Source organism: Drosophila guanche, unplaced genomic scaffold (genome assembly GCF_900245975.1).
Source record: "Drosophila guanche unplaced genomic scaffold, DGUA_6, whole genome shotgun sequence".
Classification (NCBI taxonomy): Eukaryota; Metazoa; Arthropoda; class Insecta; order Diptera; family Drosophilidae; genus Drosophila; species Drosophila guanche.
Genome location: NW_022995751.1, coordinates 836,411 through 853,933, shown reverse-complemented (window position 1 = coordinate 853,933; position 17,523 = coordinate 836,411). Strand labels below are relative to the sequence as shown.

The 17,523-nt window shown below is 42.7% G+C and overlaps 1 protein-coding gene and 1 long non-coding RNA gene across 2 annotated transcripts in view; both read right to left on the bottom strand.

Annotated features, from left to right (window-relative positions):
- The window catches only part of LOC117587240, a 121,649-nt gene that overhangs the window by 31,928 nt on the left and 72,198 nt on the right, over nt 1-17,523 (bottom strand). The window contains exon 5 of the long non-coding RNA XR_004574048.1: nt 2,870-2,921. This is a non-coding gene — a long non-coding RNA (uncharacterized LOC117587240). The remainder of the gene's footprint in view (nt 1-2,869; nt 2,922-17,523) is intronic.
- On the bottom strand, nt 6,860-7,706 carry LOC117587239. The gene has a single exon (XM_034277808.1). It carries the CDS (start codon nt 7,624-7,626, stop codon nt 7,435-7,437), a length of 192 nt encoding a protein of 63 aa, XP_034133699.1. The 5' UTR covers nt 7,627-7,706; the 3' UTR covers nt 6,860-7,434.

The following is a 17,523-nucleotide window of genomic DNA, read 5'->3' as shown; positions in this document are numbered from 1 at the left end:
CTAAGTACCATACCACATTGTACTTTTCCTGCTATTTATGTACCATGACAGTTGCCCTAGACATCCACTCTTGACCTCTTCTGCGCCATTTGCATACACATTTCCTACCAACTGTGGTTCCCATGTTTCTCAGCATAACCCTCGATGATCTCATAACTCAATGAACTCTTTGACCTCCACTTTCACTATCTCTCTTTCGCTATCCGTCGCTCCGCCCCTCTACTTTGCCATCCATCCATCTCACCATCCATCCATCCCATTCAGCATTTCTCACATTTATTATACCGTTTGGAGGTTTTTCCCCCGCCATCATTTCTCATTTTTTAGCAAATTTTCTCCCCGCTTTGGTTTTCTTTTCTTGTTTTTTATTTGTTTGCATTAGCATAAAAAAAATATGAAATTCCGAAAAGAGTTTCATTAAAATTATTTGTGTTTTTCCTTTGTTGCGGTTTTCCATTCCATTCGCGCGCTTGTGCTGGAGTTGCCTGATGTTTTTTTTTTTGGCCAAGCTTTACCTGCCACTGCCACCCCCACCCCGCTACCAACGGCTCCTTTTCCCCACTCCACCATAGAGCAGCGGAGCACAGATTTGTTCGTTTTTTGCGAATTGGAATTGGAATTGGCTCACGTAATAAATATCATAAATTGCGTTTTACTTTGACATACATTAGCCGAAAGCGTACCGCTATGAACCGTGTACCGCTCGCTCTCAAAATGAATGAACAACGCTCTCTTTTTTGGCATGTATTCCATGGCTAAATACGCTAAGTGAGGGTATTGCGATTTGCTGGATGTCTTTGGTATAGAACGACCTTAAAACAGATATATGGAACAAACTAAAATAAAATGTTCAAAGTAGTATTTTCATTTGCCATGGAACATAGTTTTTCGGCAACAAATATCTTTGTTTTGTGGTGTTTTCACTACCAAATCAATAATTTAATTAACTTTTCATCCACAACAAATGTCTATATAATTATGTTGCCTTGGGGAAACGATAGATCTGTGATATCTGTGCGAGTATATCATCAGTTCCGGCCCTGAATACACTCTCTTTTTGTAGTTGTTGTTGTTTGTTTATTTATTTGTCTTGTTTTTATGATTATTGTTGTTTTCACTTGAGTTTCGCTTTTGTTTTTGTTTTGGTTTTCGTTGCGTTTCTTTTTGCTGTTTTCTATTTTGTTTTTATCAGCGAATTTGTCTGCGGGGCTTTCTCTCTCTCACTCCGCAAAAAATACTCCGCCCCTCCATACAGAGTAAATCTCTCCCTCCTCCCATTGTATTTTGCTGTGACAATTGTGGAATGTTATTGTTATTGTCACTAAATGTCATTTCCATCATGATAAAGCTCATCATCATCAACAGAACAGTCATGGGCACTTTTCGGGGGAAGGTCAAAAAACAATTTTTGCATGTTTTTGCGCAGATTTTTTTTGTGTGCAGCACAACAAAATAATTATTTTTTCTCGGTTTTTCTGTGTTTTTGTATGTATGTATGTATGTGTGTGACTTACGTGTCGTATGAGTAATTTGTTATTTGTTTATTCATTTATTAAATTTTGAATTGTGTTCGCATCAAAATAAAAATAATTAGCGAACGAGAAAGATGTACAGAAATCGACAGAAAAGAAAGGAAAATTTCAACTGAGAGAAGGGGTGGAAAAACCCACTGCAAAAATACCAACAAGACACGCAAAAAGGAAATCTGCGGCCAAAAGAAAAAAAAAAACAAAACTCTAAAAGACTTGTTGTTTGTCAGCGATAATACTTGCAACAACAGAAATCAGAGGGGGGGTGTGCCACAGCAACAAATGCAACAGTAAAAATAAACAGACGGAAGACAGCAACAAATGCAATGAAAAATATACACAGAAAATAAAAACAACAACAAATTCAACAAAAAACTACACAAATAACAACAAGCTGAAAAAATAACAACAAAACAAACAAACAAGAAAAATGAAAGAAAATATAGAAAAACATTGGGAGGCGGTAGATGCCCTTAAAGATGGATCTTTCCTTAGATAAAAGTACATTTTGATGGTATTTATGACTAACGATAAAAGCGAGCAAATCAAATACAGATTCTGCAGAGCTGCGAATGGAATATCTTGGGAAACAGAAGAGCTTATTCTTTCCCTCATTATTCCACAGATTTATCCCGCTTTGTCTTGCAAAGATCTACTCAAAGTCGAAATACCCTCCCCAAGATGGTAAGAGCATCGAAAAACTGCAACAAAATGTGTCATTTTTTGCACTGCACTTCACTTTGCAACATTGTTGCAGCAGCAGCAGACAGACAGATGCACAGACTGGAGAAGGGGTGCCGAAGGGGTACACAGACGGTGTCCGTTGAATGGAATTGTCTGAATTGCATTTGCAAAAACAGACACAGACACAGGCACAGACAGAGAGATAGGAGGAAAAACGAGCAGAAAGTGAAAGATGATCGCGTTTACCAGGCAAGAGAGAGAGAGTGAGTGAGAGGGAGTATAGTCTGGAGAGGAGTGAGTGTGATATATAGTGAGTGATATATAAATATTTGTGGATGGTGGAGTGCAGAGACATGCCGTAGAAGGTTCGGGTTCGGTGCCAAGGTGCCGGAGGAGCAAAAATCTCACACAATGGGAGCGTGGAGCAGCGTGAGTAGGCAAAATATTTGCAGTTTTTGGTATGCCGTAACATTAACAGGGTATATTTCATATATAACAGAAGATTGGGAGAATATAAATCTAAAACTAAAAGATATTCGATTGAACATTCGCGATATAATGCCACCCCACGAGGTCTACATTAATATATCGGATCTCTATGAATTACATTCAATTAATTCAATCAATAATTCAATCTAGGTAATATTAATGTTTACCTTCTACACAATTTGTCCACTTCCTGCCAATATTTTAGGAGAAGTTTGCATGCTAAAAGAGAATCAAAAAGAGAATTTTATAATAAATTATTTAAATTCCATTCATATTCGATTGCAGTGAAGGGAATAATTCATAAAATAATCATAGAAAAAATATATTCCCAAAATTAGATTTTTCGCAGTGTACTTGCAGCTTCGATCTCCATGAACCCACTTGGACTGCTTACTTTTTGCATAATTTGTTGTTTGCCAAACAGTTAACTATGATTCCATTGCATGGCTAAGAAAACCCTCTCAAAGCCTCTCTCTCAGACCGCCTTTTCCCCGGACAATCATCTCCCTTGCTCTGCTTTGGCTGGTGTGCTAATGACTTCAATGATTTGCAATTGCCTTCTCCGTCGCAAGTCCGTCTCCGGTTCATGTCTCCGGTTGAGGGATCTTCTTCCACACGCTACCACAGACAGCAACAATGTTGTGTGAGCCGCAGCGGCAGTGGCAGCATCATTAAGTCGTCGCGTCATCATCAGTCGCTGCACTAAACTTAATTTTTTACAAGTCTGCCAGATTTGGAGTGGGCTAAGGGAGGGGCGCCACAGGTTTGAGGGGGAGCCACAGGTTTGAGGGGTAGCCGAAAGGGTTAAGGGGTGAACCCTAGAGAGGCTTTAAGCAGAATCAAAATAAATAAAAACTTGAGAGCATTTTGCTGTTGTTGTTGTTGTCGAGCGCTTAAGTTGTTTGTTCCTCTGTTTGTCCGCCTCTCTAGAGGCATTATTCATATGCAACATTGTTGCAGCGGCAGCACCCAGAGGCAGTGGCAGAGTCAGAGTCAAATCCAGACAGACATAATGAATGCTGAATGGAGCATGAGGCATGAGGAATGAGGCAGGGGAGCGCTTGCGGCAGTGGCAGTGGCTGTTGTAGCAGACAGAGTTGATGGCCAGAGCATTTTGTGTCATGCCGCTGCTAATAGATCTGGCAAACAGTGTGAAAAGGAACCACTGACAACTGATTGGAGGAGCCTCTGGAGTAGGGGCAGGGGCAGGGGCAGGCGGAAGCTGCCACATTGACGGGTTCCTGTTAAACGGATTTTTGTACTTCTTTTACACAGGTTGATGACTTCGCAAATGATGATTATGCGCAGACCGCAGGGACAGTGGTATAATAAAATATATGATGGAGTTTAGGAGCTAAACATCATGGTTATACGATTAAGAGAACACACAGGACGCGACTTCCAAAAGGAAGTAAAGGCAACGAAATATTCTGATGCATCCGCAGATCGTTTACCCCCAGAAAAGAGGAAAGTTGGTTCCCAAATATCGAACATCTTTTCCTACATTTGTGATCTTGTTATCCCCCCAATAAAAACGATTGTCATAAATTGTGTGTAAATTTCCTTCCTGGCCTAAGGAAAACTACCTTCTGGCTCGAAAAAAAAGCCAAGCCATGAATTATAAGGCGATTATTTATCGATAAACTCGAGGCGAACTCCGCAGACCACACAGGTGGAGGAAGCCTTTTTTAGGGGTTTCGGAGGGAAGTTTTTTCGCGTTACGCGAGATTTATACACACGACCTGGGCAGGCATACGCCTACTGAACACGACTACTGCGCTCCTACCTCTTTACCCCTCTCATAAAGCACTTCCCATCATCTCTCTCAAACCCCTATAGTCTAGACCATGCCCCACTGAGCTGCCAAAGAAAACAATTCATATTTTCTCCTCATTTTGGCGCTGGCGTTGCAACTTTGTAGCAAACGAAGGCGGGAAAAAGTGGGAGGCATGGCATAGCGGATTGCTGCAGAGGATTGCAGAGGGTACGGTGGAAGGGTTGGGCTAGCAAGCGGTAATCGAGCATACAAGCGCATTAAGCACCAGACAATTATGTTGCGGCAACATTGTTGCAGTCAAGCGCCGCCGCCGCCGCCGCTGCAGCAGGCATCGAGAGAATGATGACGACGTCGACAGCCACGCCTCCAGCACTGCCTGCCCCACCTGTCCGCGTGCCACCCATCCTCCCTCCCCACTCCACGCTACCATTCTGCAAAAGATGTTGAGCGAAGAGCTTTAGTTTGTTGTTTTTTTTTTGCCTTCAACATGCGTAATTTAAAATTAGTCAGCTGGAAAATGTTATGAGGCCGAAGTCATAAAATGTGGCTAAAACATGACGATGCGAGATGGCAGAGAAATTGCAGTCGGTTGGGGGTGTGGGGCGGAGATACTTCATTAGCGTGGACTGTACTTAAGTTGAGCCACTAATTTGTGGGTGTTTCTGCTGTGATGTCCCAACAAAATTAGTTTTAAGTATTTTTGCATATTTGTTTTGCTACTTTGTTGTATTTCTAGCAAGACTTGTGTAGAGTTTTTTAACTTAATTAAAAAATGGATAATTTCTTTGGAAATTCTTGGATATCTAAAGCACATTTCCTTGCCCTCCATAATGACAAATCGTTCACGTTGCCATGGCCATATCTTTCACTACCCATCTGGTTGCTGCTGAGTCTCAAACATAATGACCGAAACAACGCTTTGCCAACAAAAATGTTAATTAAAATGTTAACAGGAATGTGACAGCGCCATGCACCCTCCTCCATTATATGTCCGCCGCCTTCATTGCAGGGATAATCAAAAACCAATATCAAAAGTTGATACACCCCCCAACCCACTCCACACCCTCGTTCGCTCCCACTCTTCGCTGCTGCGTCATCATTTGATATTCATGAGGCGGCGGCAGTCGGTGAAATTTTCGAGTAGAAAGAAACGGAATTTCATCCACACTCGCAGAGCGAGTCCACACAGTCACGTCCTTTGCGGAAGGACCTGCAGTGCAAAAAAAAAAGCAAAAACAAAATTTAAATAAATGCTCGTGTAGTCCTCCGGTTGCCCGTCCGCCCCCCTGTCTCTGACTTTTACAAATATACTTATATTTACGTACATTTTTCCCCTGCTGTTTTTTTTTTCAGCCAGGACATTTGACCGAGTCCATTAGCAGGGAGTCCAGAGAGCAACTCGCTTTTGGCCATAATCACCTTGTTTGTCGGCCGGAACACCTTTAATGGGCAACAGTAGGGTCGGGTCGGGCGTCGGCATGGTGTAGGTGTCGTTATGGCGGATAATCATTGTCAGGTCTGGCAACCTCCTGTAAGGCGAGCGCGACACGGGGAGAATGTGGCATGGGGATGACAGTCGGTTGGCATTCCGAGGGCGGTTGGAGGCATCAAATAAACGTAATTCAATGCACATAATGACAACATTTCCATTTTTGACTTTTAGTCTTACTCTTCCTCTTCTTTTGGGGGATGGAAAACAGCTGTCACAAGGGGCGACGGCGACGGCGATGGCGTTGACGATGGGGAGGGCTTAGAGAGGCTCTTTGTTGGTATTTGCATATGGCCAATTGGGCAATGTCAACGTTAAACCAGAAGAGGAGCAACTTATCGAAGTCAAAAGTCAGCAAAAGATGATTACAGGGCGGAGGGCATTATGGAACGGCAGGAGGTCTCCATAATATTCATAATTCATATAAATAGGGGATGGTGTAGGGCATATTTGGGGAGGGTTGTTTACCAATTAGATGGAAATGGAATTGGTTTTTGGGCACACGATTTTGTGCTACTAATAGAAGGGATTACTGTATGGGCAGAGCTGTGTGGCTCAAGAAACTGTTGCGTTATATCCTGAAGTTACTGAAGTTACTCTTCTCTATCTCTATTTACTTGCCACCCACTTTACCTCCCCAACATCTCTCCCTTTCTGTGTGGTGTTGGAGTAAAACTTTATTTGGTTTGGATTTGTTGGTTTGGTTTGGATTTGGATTTGATTAAAACGACATTACAAATATGACGAAAATCGAACATCAATCGAACATTATATCGATCGATAACTACAGCTACAACATTCATGTATATATATCGATAACGATATGTGATGTGTGGGTGTGTTTGTGTAATTAAATCTTATGCACTAATTGGAACTGTTTTTTGGATTAAGGTTTTTCTTGGTGCATCGAATGAATGTGTACTCTTTGTTGTTTTTCTTGTATCTTTGGTGTGTTGCAACTGAAACACGTAGTCGATAACCATGTTGGCCACATCCTTGAACCATTTTTCTCCAGGCACAGGCACTGACACACACTTGCACCCAAACACACACACACACACAAACAGCATATACTGTAGCACTCTTGGGACGCCCCACTCTCGCTCTCTTTCGTTCGTTCGCTCTCTCTCTCTCTCTTTCGCACTCACACAAACAACTGAAAACGTTGCACATACGACCCGTATGCACGCTAGTTGCCACACAAAAACCCATCGCCAGAACCGACGAACGTCGACGCCTTAAACCTCCTTTTCCATCTCCTTCTCCTGCTTTCCTGTGTTTCGATTGGATGCAGCCAAGTGTTATGCAACTACTTAAAGGACTTTATCATGTGATTTCTGTGTGATTTGCGTTGTTTGAGTTGTGATTTGTGTGTGTCTGTGTCTGTGTGCTGCTCATCCTTCTGGGAATCCTTCTCCTGACGATGCTGCTCCTCCTCCTCCTTCTACCGCCAGTTGCTCGTCTCCTTACAGAAGATAGCATTTCCGACGCCAACAGGAACAGGTGCAGTGCACATGACGATAGTAGCGACAGAGGCACTTCAGATACTTGTATCCCGCACAGCAATGATGCGAATGCGTGTGCGAATGCGAATGGTAGTGACTGTAGCAGGACCCACTGTCATGCAGACAATACGAATAGCATCCACAGTCGCACATCTTGGCTCTGGTTAGATCTAGGGATCTCTTCCTGGCTCTTCCTGCGGATGGGGGGGATCAGCTATGTCCCTGCTCCTTTGATGGCCTCAACTCAACTGATTTCTGGCCAACGCTTCAACTTTCAACTTGGCTTAGGTTAGTTTGATGCTCACCATGGCAACCCCGCTGGGGCGAACTCGTTTGATCGATCATTTGGTTGGAAATGAAAGGATATTTGCGTATTTGGGTGGCCAACATTCGTACCACGACACGGTGCGGGGCATCCGTTATATGGGTTACCAGCATTTGTTGTTATTATTTCTGTTGTTGTTGTTGTTATGGCAATGTAGAAAATCATGTCAATTGATTTTACTTAACCAACAACCAAAAACTCTTCTTTTCCGTGAGTGTGTTTTTCGGATTTCTGTTTCCTGTTATTCGTATTATTTAGTTGTGGTTTATTACAGCGGTTCATGGCTGACAGACAGAGGGTATATCTGGTTCTTACAAGGCTCGTTTTGGGTCTCAACAATATTTGCAGAAATTATAAACTATGAATTGCAGATAAAAATAAGAAATAATCCAAAGAAAACATCAAAAGAATGCAAAATCCAACTAAAATCTACACCAAAACTACACAAAACCCTTCCTATATTTAGTGTTACCTTTCCCAGGGTATCCTTTAAGTCTACACCTAGATATATTTTACCTATACCCCACCTGGTTATACGCCTGGCACCGCTTGAGTTCTATGATTAATTCGCCATTCTGTCGCTGATTTTATGACCCAAAATATTTTTGTATTTTAGCTGCTGCTGCTGTCGCCGCAACAGCCGACTGCTGCCCCAAAATAGACTTGGCCAAATGCAAATATCATGCCTGACCCACATTCACAATGATGATGATGGCGCGATGGCGATGGTGGCATTAGTCACCCAAAAGATCTTGCTATAGAGATCTCTATAAACGTACACACAATAAATATATGACTAGACGACTGTGATGCAATCGATGCAGAGACACAAACACACACAATCGATGCACAATCGATGACACATTCAATGCAACACTCGACTGACGTCATTGAGTGCGCTGCAGATAGTTGGATAGAGGTGGGTACGTCATCTGTTGTTTGCACATTCTCTAGGGTTTGCATCGCATACCAAATGAGATCAGTGGATTACACAGCTGTGAATATGATATCATCGTTTGAATGGGGATTTCTGCCATCATTAGTGGATGTTTATATTTGAAACTCACTGCCACACTGCCCCTCTGTTCCCCTCTGCTTCTCCGCTAATTGCTAAATCATATTTGGGTTTCACGCGCTGATCTTTAAGCACCTTCCTCACCTCCAACAATCTTCAGCAATCAACAATCCAGGAAATGTTTTACTCGATCACTTAGCAGGTCATTAAGCAGCTGACGTTTGAAACTAGAGATTCGTATGTAGAGAGAGGAACTCTTTCAGGTGAGTTTAATGCCAAATAAATCAATCAGTGGGTGGAATAACTGACTTGAAACTCTTTTTGTGAATCAACTGAACTATCAGGAAACCATCAAAGTCTCTTTTCATGAAGGAAACATAATTTTCACCCCTCTCCACATGCGTTTTTTATATCGCTTATCTTTTTGTTATCTCTCGCTTGATATTTTTGCGAAAAATTAGCAAAAAACTCTTTGTTCAGGCAGCAATTAAAGCTGCCATCGAGGACACGTAATGCGGCTTTAATGTCACGGACACTGGACGAGGCTAGGGCCTCCTGCTGCTGCTGCTGCTGGCTGCCGTTGTCAAGTGTCCTTGTGCGCTTGCAGTCTTGGGTCTTGGGTGCACACACGTATCCCCAATGGCGAAAAGTTTTGTCAGGTAGCCAAACCTGGTTAAAAATGAAAAGTGACAAGGGGTTTGTTCGGTTCGTGGTGTGGTTTGCACCCAACTGGAGAAGGGACTCGCAGTGGAGCTCCAATGGAATGAATGGAGTGCAAGTGCATGGTTTTCAGCAGTTTAGTTCAAGTTGTTTTCAAGTAACACTTGAAGGACACAACGGGGCGGACAAATAACGACGATGACGACTACGACGACCATTGGACGAACGACCATATGGATTGGGGGAAACAATCGCAGGTCCTTGAAAACAAAAAATAGAAAAAGGGATGGAGTGCAGGAGAGTCAGAGGAGATCATGCAACACCCGCAGGAAGCGTGGCCTGTCAGTGTGTGGCAAATAATGGTGTTGCGTGTCGTTTTTGCCACACAAAACGATGATGATAACCCCACACCACCCTTCGACCGCTCCACGACTTGCAGCAAGCGACAGCTGACTTTTGTGACAGCCAAAAAAATAAAGAAGAGAAAGAAAAACACTGCAGCAAGCAGCAAGAAAATAAACTTCTTCCGGGGGGCAAGCTCTCTGCGGTTGCCTCCTCTCTGCCTCATGAAAAGCGTCACTGACACTTAAATTAAATTTGTTTTCATTCCTGTTTCTGTTTCTGTTTTAGCTGGCAAAAGTCAGCGGCGGGGCGACACTTTCGGTTCGCCTCGGTTCCAGTTTTCAGCTCGGGTCGTGTCTGTGTCCAAAAGAAAGTCACAACCGAAGGCAAAGAAATGCATTTTGCAATAAAATAAATTAAAACGAAAGCAAAGCAAATTGTATACTCCACAACTTGCCCCCAAAACTAAATGTTTACCCGCACCACCCATCTCCCTCCCCTGCCAATGAAGGGCTAGTGCCAAGTAGGAGCTGGTTTTTTGCTTGGGCAGAGAGTAGGTGTCGCTGCAGGAGGAGTGAGTGAGGAGTAGAAATGGGACTGGGCTGGGCGATAGCCCAAAAGACCAAAGTGAGAAGCTGTCGCCTTGCTGTGTCGGACCCTTCATGCTTTTTATGGCATACAGAATGTGGTATAAGGATATTTTATCGATAGAGATTATGAGCAGTAATCGATGTTTAATCGGTCAACGTAAAACTAAATTTAAGTGAATGGAAAAAGAGTGTTTCAATGAATGTTGATTCAAGGTAGAGGCTTAAAATTGAGTCTAATCAATAAGTAATCGATTTTAAATTTAATTTTGAACTGATTTATGATCGATAATATGTCTACTTTCATCTAAATTGGAAGAAACTTGTATAAATTTCTCTGTTATTCAACAAATTTTCCTTATATGGATGGGTTTTCTGTGTAAAAGTTAAGCAGAAGGCAGAAGCTGATTGTAAGCTTAAATCGATAAATGTTGTACTATTTAAGCAATTTATCGATAAACGCCGTACGTTCACAAACAGTACAGAAAAAGAAACACTGGCACTCCCTCTAGCCCTCCTTCCTGCTATTCAAATTTAGCTCTGTATGAAATATTTCTGCATTGTTGCAATATTTTCCGCCCCGTCAGACTTCAAACTGTCATGTGGCAAGTGGAAAGTGGAAAGTGGCAAGGCGGTACCGCTGCTGCTGCTGCTATTGCCCTTGGGGCAGAGGCGTGGCAGACACAACGGCCGCCGCAAGGACAAAGTTGCATGAAATGTAAGTGTGCGGAGGGCGGCAGGGGCAGCAACGATGTTGCACATTTCGAATATCTTCATTTTGTTTGTTGCCCCGAAATCAGTTGGGCATGCCACAAGCGCTGCTGCTGCTGAAACACTTATCCGTGGTATCCGCGTGGCAGCTGCTGCTGCTGCTGCTGCTGCTGTAGTGGCGAGTGGAAACCTGCGTTGGCATGTGGCAAGCCAGCAGCAGCAGCAGCCATCCTTGCAGCTGCGTCAACTTGTGTCAAAAACCTGGCAAGTGCCACTTTGTGGCAGTTGTGTGGCAATGGCCCCCCATAGTCAGTCCCCCAGAGGTCCAGCAACAGTTATGCTGGTGGTGCAGCGCGACCCTCTCTGCCTGTCCCCCGTTTTACCACATGGCAATCAGAGGCGCCTCCTGCTCGCCCCTCCCTGTGTGTGTGTGTGTGTATGTGTGTGTGTGTGTGTGTGGAGGCCACCCACGTGTTCCCTGTCGGGCTTTTTGATTGAAATGTGTTTGTTTGGCTGCGGCTTTTACGCTTGCCAACCCCACCATCTCCTCTCTGCACATACAGCACACAAAAACAATAAATGCGAGAAAGCAGGAATGTTGCACGAACCACCCCACACCCACACTCCGAGAGGAAATCCGTCCCCATGCTACAGCCATGAATCCGTTAAGCAAAGAGCATCGAATGGACATGGACATGGGATGTGGATGTAGACATGGACATGGATGTGAATGTGTGGACATGGAATGATGCTCCTGCTGCTGTTGCTCTCCCTGGTTTTTGTTGCACATTGGTTGTTGATGAGGCACACACACAGACCTATCCGCATCCTCATTCGCATGCAAAACAGCAGCAGCCAAAAGTTGCAGCAGTTGCAACAACAGCTAAACAGTAAAAACTGTTGCCACATTTGCGGTGACAAGGGAATGAAAGATGAAGGGTCTGCAACAACAGACAAAATAAGGTAGAGTTAGAAGTGGAATATGATTCTATAAATGGATACAAAAGATGGATAACATGAGCAGAATAGATGCTAAAGAATTGAGAGCTTGTTTCAGTAATATTTCCTTGCAAATGAGCAAATTATTTAGGGAGAATTTCATATAGCTGCTTCATAGATGAAGGAAAAGCTCTTAAAAAACCATTAAAAATTACCCCATTTTATGCCTTAAACTACCAAAAACTCCACCCTACCGCTTCATTCCTTTTGATAATGGAAAAATAAAATGTCATCACGCCACTTCCCTACATATTTCCACCAAATACGAAAAAACCCACACGAAAAATTAAGAAATTTGTTGAACAACATCATTAAGGGGTCGCAAAACAAACCGTTTTCCTTCTGTTCTTTTCATGTTTTAATTTTCGACCATTCAACTACCCCTTGGCCACATTTGGTGGCATCCCTAGCCCTCCTTTTTGATTGCATTCTTTTTATTATTTAATTTAACCGAATGAAAACACAAAAAATGTCCACGACACCTCGAGAATTCCAGCGAAATGCGGGGCCATGCAACAGCAGCATTATTCCGGGGCCTTGCATCACTCTACTCTGTGTGCTGTGCTGTGTGTGTGCCCCCAAAAAATAAAGAAAAACCATTCCATGTTCCACTTTGCATTTGCCGGCGTGCTCTGACTCTGACTCTGGCTCTGGCTCTGACTACGACGACGACGACTCGACTCCTATCCTATGGCGGCGGCATTTGGCTTCATTCTTGATTCTGGGGGCATGTGCATGTGGCACGCAAGAAGTCATTAAAAAGCACTAAAAACGCAACACTCGTAAAAAGCGAGGCACAACCACGACACACACACACACACACAGGCAGCAAAGGCAAACCAACCCAGCCCAGCCCCTTCTGTGTCTCTCTTTTCTCATATATCTTTCCCTCTTCCTATATCTGTCTCTCTTGGCCAAACTATATATCTCTCTGTCACTCTTTAGTATGTGTGTGTGAGGCAAAGCCATAAACCAGCAGAGGCAGAAGCTGTTTGCTGTTGCAGCAGGCAAAATGCAGCAGAATGACAAGAATTTGGCACAGAAAAAAGGAGCAGAAAAGAGGAAAAAGCGTGCGGAAAGGGGAAAGGAGAAGAGACAGAGAGAAAAAGCAGAAGAAACAGAGAGAGAATCTTATGCAAAAGTAAACAAACAGCAAAACAAAATAAAACACAAAGAAAATCCCCCCAAGAAAACATCAAAACAGCAAAAGTTCTTCTCTCTTTTTCAATCAAATCATTTCAGATCATGCAACCAAAACAGCGATGCCTGCAGTTACTCCCGCGAGCTGCCACACCCCCCACCACTCTCTGACAACAGTTCGATTACAGTGCAACGCATCAGTGCAAAATCAGACTTGGACATGGGATCGTCTCCAGACGACGACGACAACAACGACTGCATTCCTTCATATTTCGCAATGCCAAAGAATTCCATGAATTATCACATCACACAGTCTGGCCCCAAAATGGGAGAGAGAGCCTCGGAGGGGGGCTGTGATTCTTTCCAGGAAATACATATAGGGGGCGTGCGGGCAGTAGAGGAAATTACCTCCTCTGGTATTTAGGTTGTGCGGCACTGCATTTGCGCGTGCGTAAACTTTGCAAAACGAGCAACGTGACATTGGAATGATTCTACAAGGCAGAGGCGGTGCTTTAGGAAGCTCCAATGGTAGAGGGAGCAAGAAGAGTGACACCCAAATGTGGACATGTCGAGGCTATACAGCTATGAGGAAGGAAATGTGGGAATGGATGGAATCAACTCTGAGTGTGGTCTTCGGAGGATGAAAGATCATCACAGAGGCATCGCTTTCTATAACTAAATGGGACTGTACACTTCAAATAAGAAGGAGAAGCATTTAAATATAGATCAGTTCATACATTTATGAACCGTTTGCAGTGTTAAATGATATTTCCCATGGCTGTATCACTGAATCTCTATCCCAATTATACAAACGCCATAATCTTTAATCGAAATCAAGTTCTACAACAACTCAGGATAGACATCTCCCACAATAGATTACATCATGACATCTCTAACCAATCATTAAACCAATCATTTCTGATGCAATCATAAGCTCAAAGTGATCTTTAAGCGATCATTGATCATGCGCAACCTTTTCAGCATTCATCTAGATTACACACTCATTCAACAAAGTCCATTCATGAATCATTTGCCACATAAATATGCTGCTGACATCACAAATGATTGCTTATTTCTGTTTCTGTTGATCTTTAACCTGTGGCAGGCACGATTTGCACATTGATCTTATTTGTGCAATAACAAAGTTACGGATCTACCACATCTCCCCCCCTGGCCACACAAAGTGGGGGTTTTCCATTGGGTGAGCTACCAATCTTTCCATTGATTTTTATGCAATGCAATGCCGCAGCACAATCAAGTCGATAATCAGTGGCTGCTACTCCTCCACCTCCTCCCCCAGCTCATCTCCACAGCGATTATCACGCACTTGACAGTCTCGTGCTTCTCCCACACTCGTCGTCGTCGTAGTCGTATCTCTCTCGCATTGACCCCTTAAAGAACTCCAAGGGAAAGACTCTACTCGGCTCGACTGGCGACTGGCGACTGTTTACTATTTGTTTACAACATTCGTTGTAATGGAAAAGTTTTCGGAATGGAAAACCCCCAAACTCGGGGAAAACTACTACCTAAAAATGAGTGTGGGGGCAAAAAAAAAAGAGTGACATTTAAGCCAAAGAATGTACAATACATTTTAGAGAGAGAGGGTGAGAGAGAGAGAGCAACAATTGTACACCATAGAAGCAACAATCCAAGTGCCAAGTGGGTAAATTTCCATTAGTGATTTTTGTGGATTATTTGCCTCGTTCATTAGTAAGCCCCCAGCCCCTAGACCCCAAGCCACTCTAAGACTCGTACTTGGTTGTACGCCCCATAATCTTTATAATTTATCTTTTTTGTATATTCAATTCGTTTTAGGCATTTTTATGGTTATTTTAACAAATTGAAATGTTTATTTTGCAAAAAAAAGAAAGACAAAAGCTCCGCCATTGACGTCAGGGAAGACGACTTGTCGTCTGTCTGGCTATTGTATCTGATGAATGCATCCATTGACATTTAACTCCAAAGGAGGACAAAACAGTCGGCAGACAGCAATACGGCCACAAATCATAATCGGAATGATCCAAAACAACCCGGCGAAACCCGGGAAGAGGAAAGGTTTAAGTGTTTTGAGTGTATCTCAAGTATAGTCGATCAGTGTTTGCTCTTTTGGAGAGATATTCATGGATTATTTCTGCAAGGAATGTACTCACAATGCAACAGAAATATCTCTAAAAAATCATCCACTGGCTTCTACCAAAATTTCCAAACTCCCTTGCCAATTTCTTCAACTTTTCGATGTGCACCTTCGTTTCTGCATAATATTATAATCCCATGGAATCCCCCACTACCCCAAACCTCTGAATGAGTGAAGTGTCTGCCAAAATCCGCAATGACTGTGTGGCATGAAGTGGATACTTTTTTTTTGCATTTATTTTTTTCATGTTTTGAATGCGTTTTGCGAATTCATTCACCTTTTAATCAGGCAAACCAGTTGCCGTTTTTTTTTTGCTGTCTGTTTTTGTTTCTCTGTTGTTGTTGATGAAATTTTCTCCGTTTTGTATGCTCCACGAAATTCGTGATGAAGAGAGAGAGAGAGAAGACCGAAGACAACAACATGCCAGAGATAAGGGAGTGCGAATCATAAAAATAAGCGTGAGATAAATACATAAAAATATATGTACATATCTTTTGGCAACGTTTAAATCCGAGTCAAGAGTCGCGTCGAATCGAGAGCCAGGGAAGAGCTGGAGGACACAACGGATGACTAATCAGAAATACAAATATGAATATCAAATCAGAAGGAGAGAATCTCTTCGTATTACCTTTTCTTCTTTACGAAATGCTCGTGAATGACTTTTGTTTTCAAGTACCATCGAACGATCGACCCACCCGTACGTTGTTTTTGTTTGCCAAAAGTATTTTTTCATGAATGAACCCCCGAGATTTTGTTATTGTTTGCTGTTCGATTGAATTTCGCGTTTCGTTACGACTGCAAAGGTCCACAGGTAACACTCGATAAAATGGAACCCCCTCCGCGAAAAACCCCACAAAGATCGCAGCGATATCTGGAGTCTATGTGCGTGTGCGTCTGGCCATTCTCCAGTACGTGCCTTGAATGAAAAGAAAAGCTCTCTGTGGTTTCTGTTCGCCAAATTATCTGTGACTTGAGATCTACAGAGACTTCATGAATGAGCTCTCTACACACAACGGAGGGCAGCAAGACATTGTCAATAACTCGAAAATGTTTCCATCACGAGTGGGCATTTTTTTGTTCGTTTGTTTCGAGTCGAAAAGTTTTGAGAAAGTTGTTACCATTTCAATGAAATTCGACTTGTGATTTGATGTTTTGAGATAATTGTTGTGAGAAAATTGTTTTCAGGCGAAAGAAAGTTCAAGGAATGTCTGAAAATCGGAGAAGACTTTGAATGTTTTTGGGGTATATTTATTAAAGAATAAATTGGAGAATTAAGTAGGTGTTTCCTTACATTGTACCCTGAAATTTCTTTAACTCAGAGACGCCACCTTTCTCCCACCCCATTGGCTAACCCTTTAACCTCCTAAAGCCCCATCAAAATCAAATGAAAAATGGAAATCATGTCACTCGCTTTGTCTCGTCGTCTAATTTCATTCAAAGTGGCATATTTAATTTCACATTTAGACGTCTTCATAGCCTACCATTTGAGACATCTTTTGGGCTGCCTGGCCCCTCTGCCACTCCACTTACAACTACAGTGAAACCCCGTTCCCCTTCCCTACCTAAGCGTGCATATCTGCTATGTATAATCCATGGACAAAATTTCCGGTTTGTGGTTTCATTGTAAAAGCGTAGAAACACAACACACAAAACATTTGCTTTTCGTACGTTTTGGTATTTTTGGTTCACACGTGCGCGGGTAATAAACTTCAAATGACCGAAACTGAATGAAGCCTCTTTTGCGAGGGCATTAAAGTGGCGAAGTGGAGCTAAAAGACAAGCCAAGTGTTGAAGCCAAACACTTAAAAAATAAACAGATAAATAGAAACAAAAAACAGGTAAGAAAGAAGACCCAGATGGGGACTAAAAGATACCCTGTGCTGGGAACTGGGAAGAGGAATGGCTGGATTCATTCCGCTTTAAAGCAGAGCCTGTTTCATAGAACGCTTTTTTGATCTTCAAGCCACAATATAAGAGCTGCTACTCAATTATTTCCACAAAATGTGACCCAAAAGCTCCTTAAATTCCAGGGTACATCCATTCGAGAGAGAGTAGCTTACAGGGTTTACCTTTTTGTTGTTTTTGCTTTGAAGTGTCTATCCATTCCACTATTTTTATCGCCTGCCTGTCGCCTTAT

Excerpts from the sequence above, each read along its gene's own strand:
- LOC117587239 (XM_034277808.1), bottom strand. The coding sequence starts at position 7,626 with ATGTGCGACTGTGGATGCTATTCGTATTGTCTGCATGACAGTGGGTCC.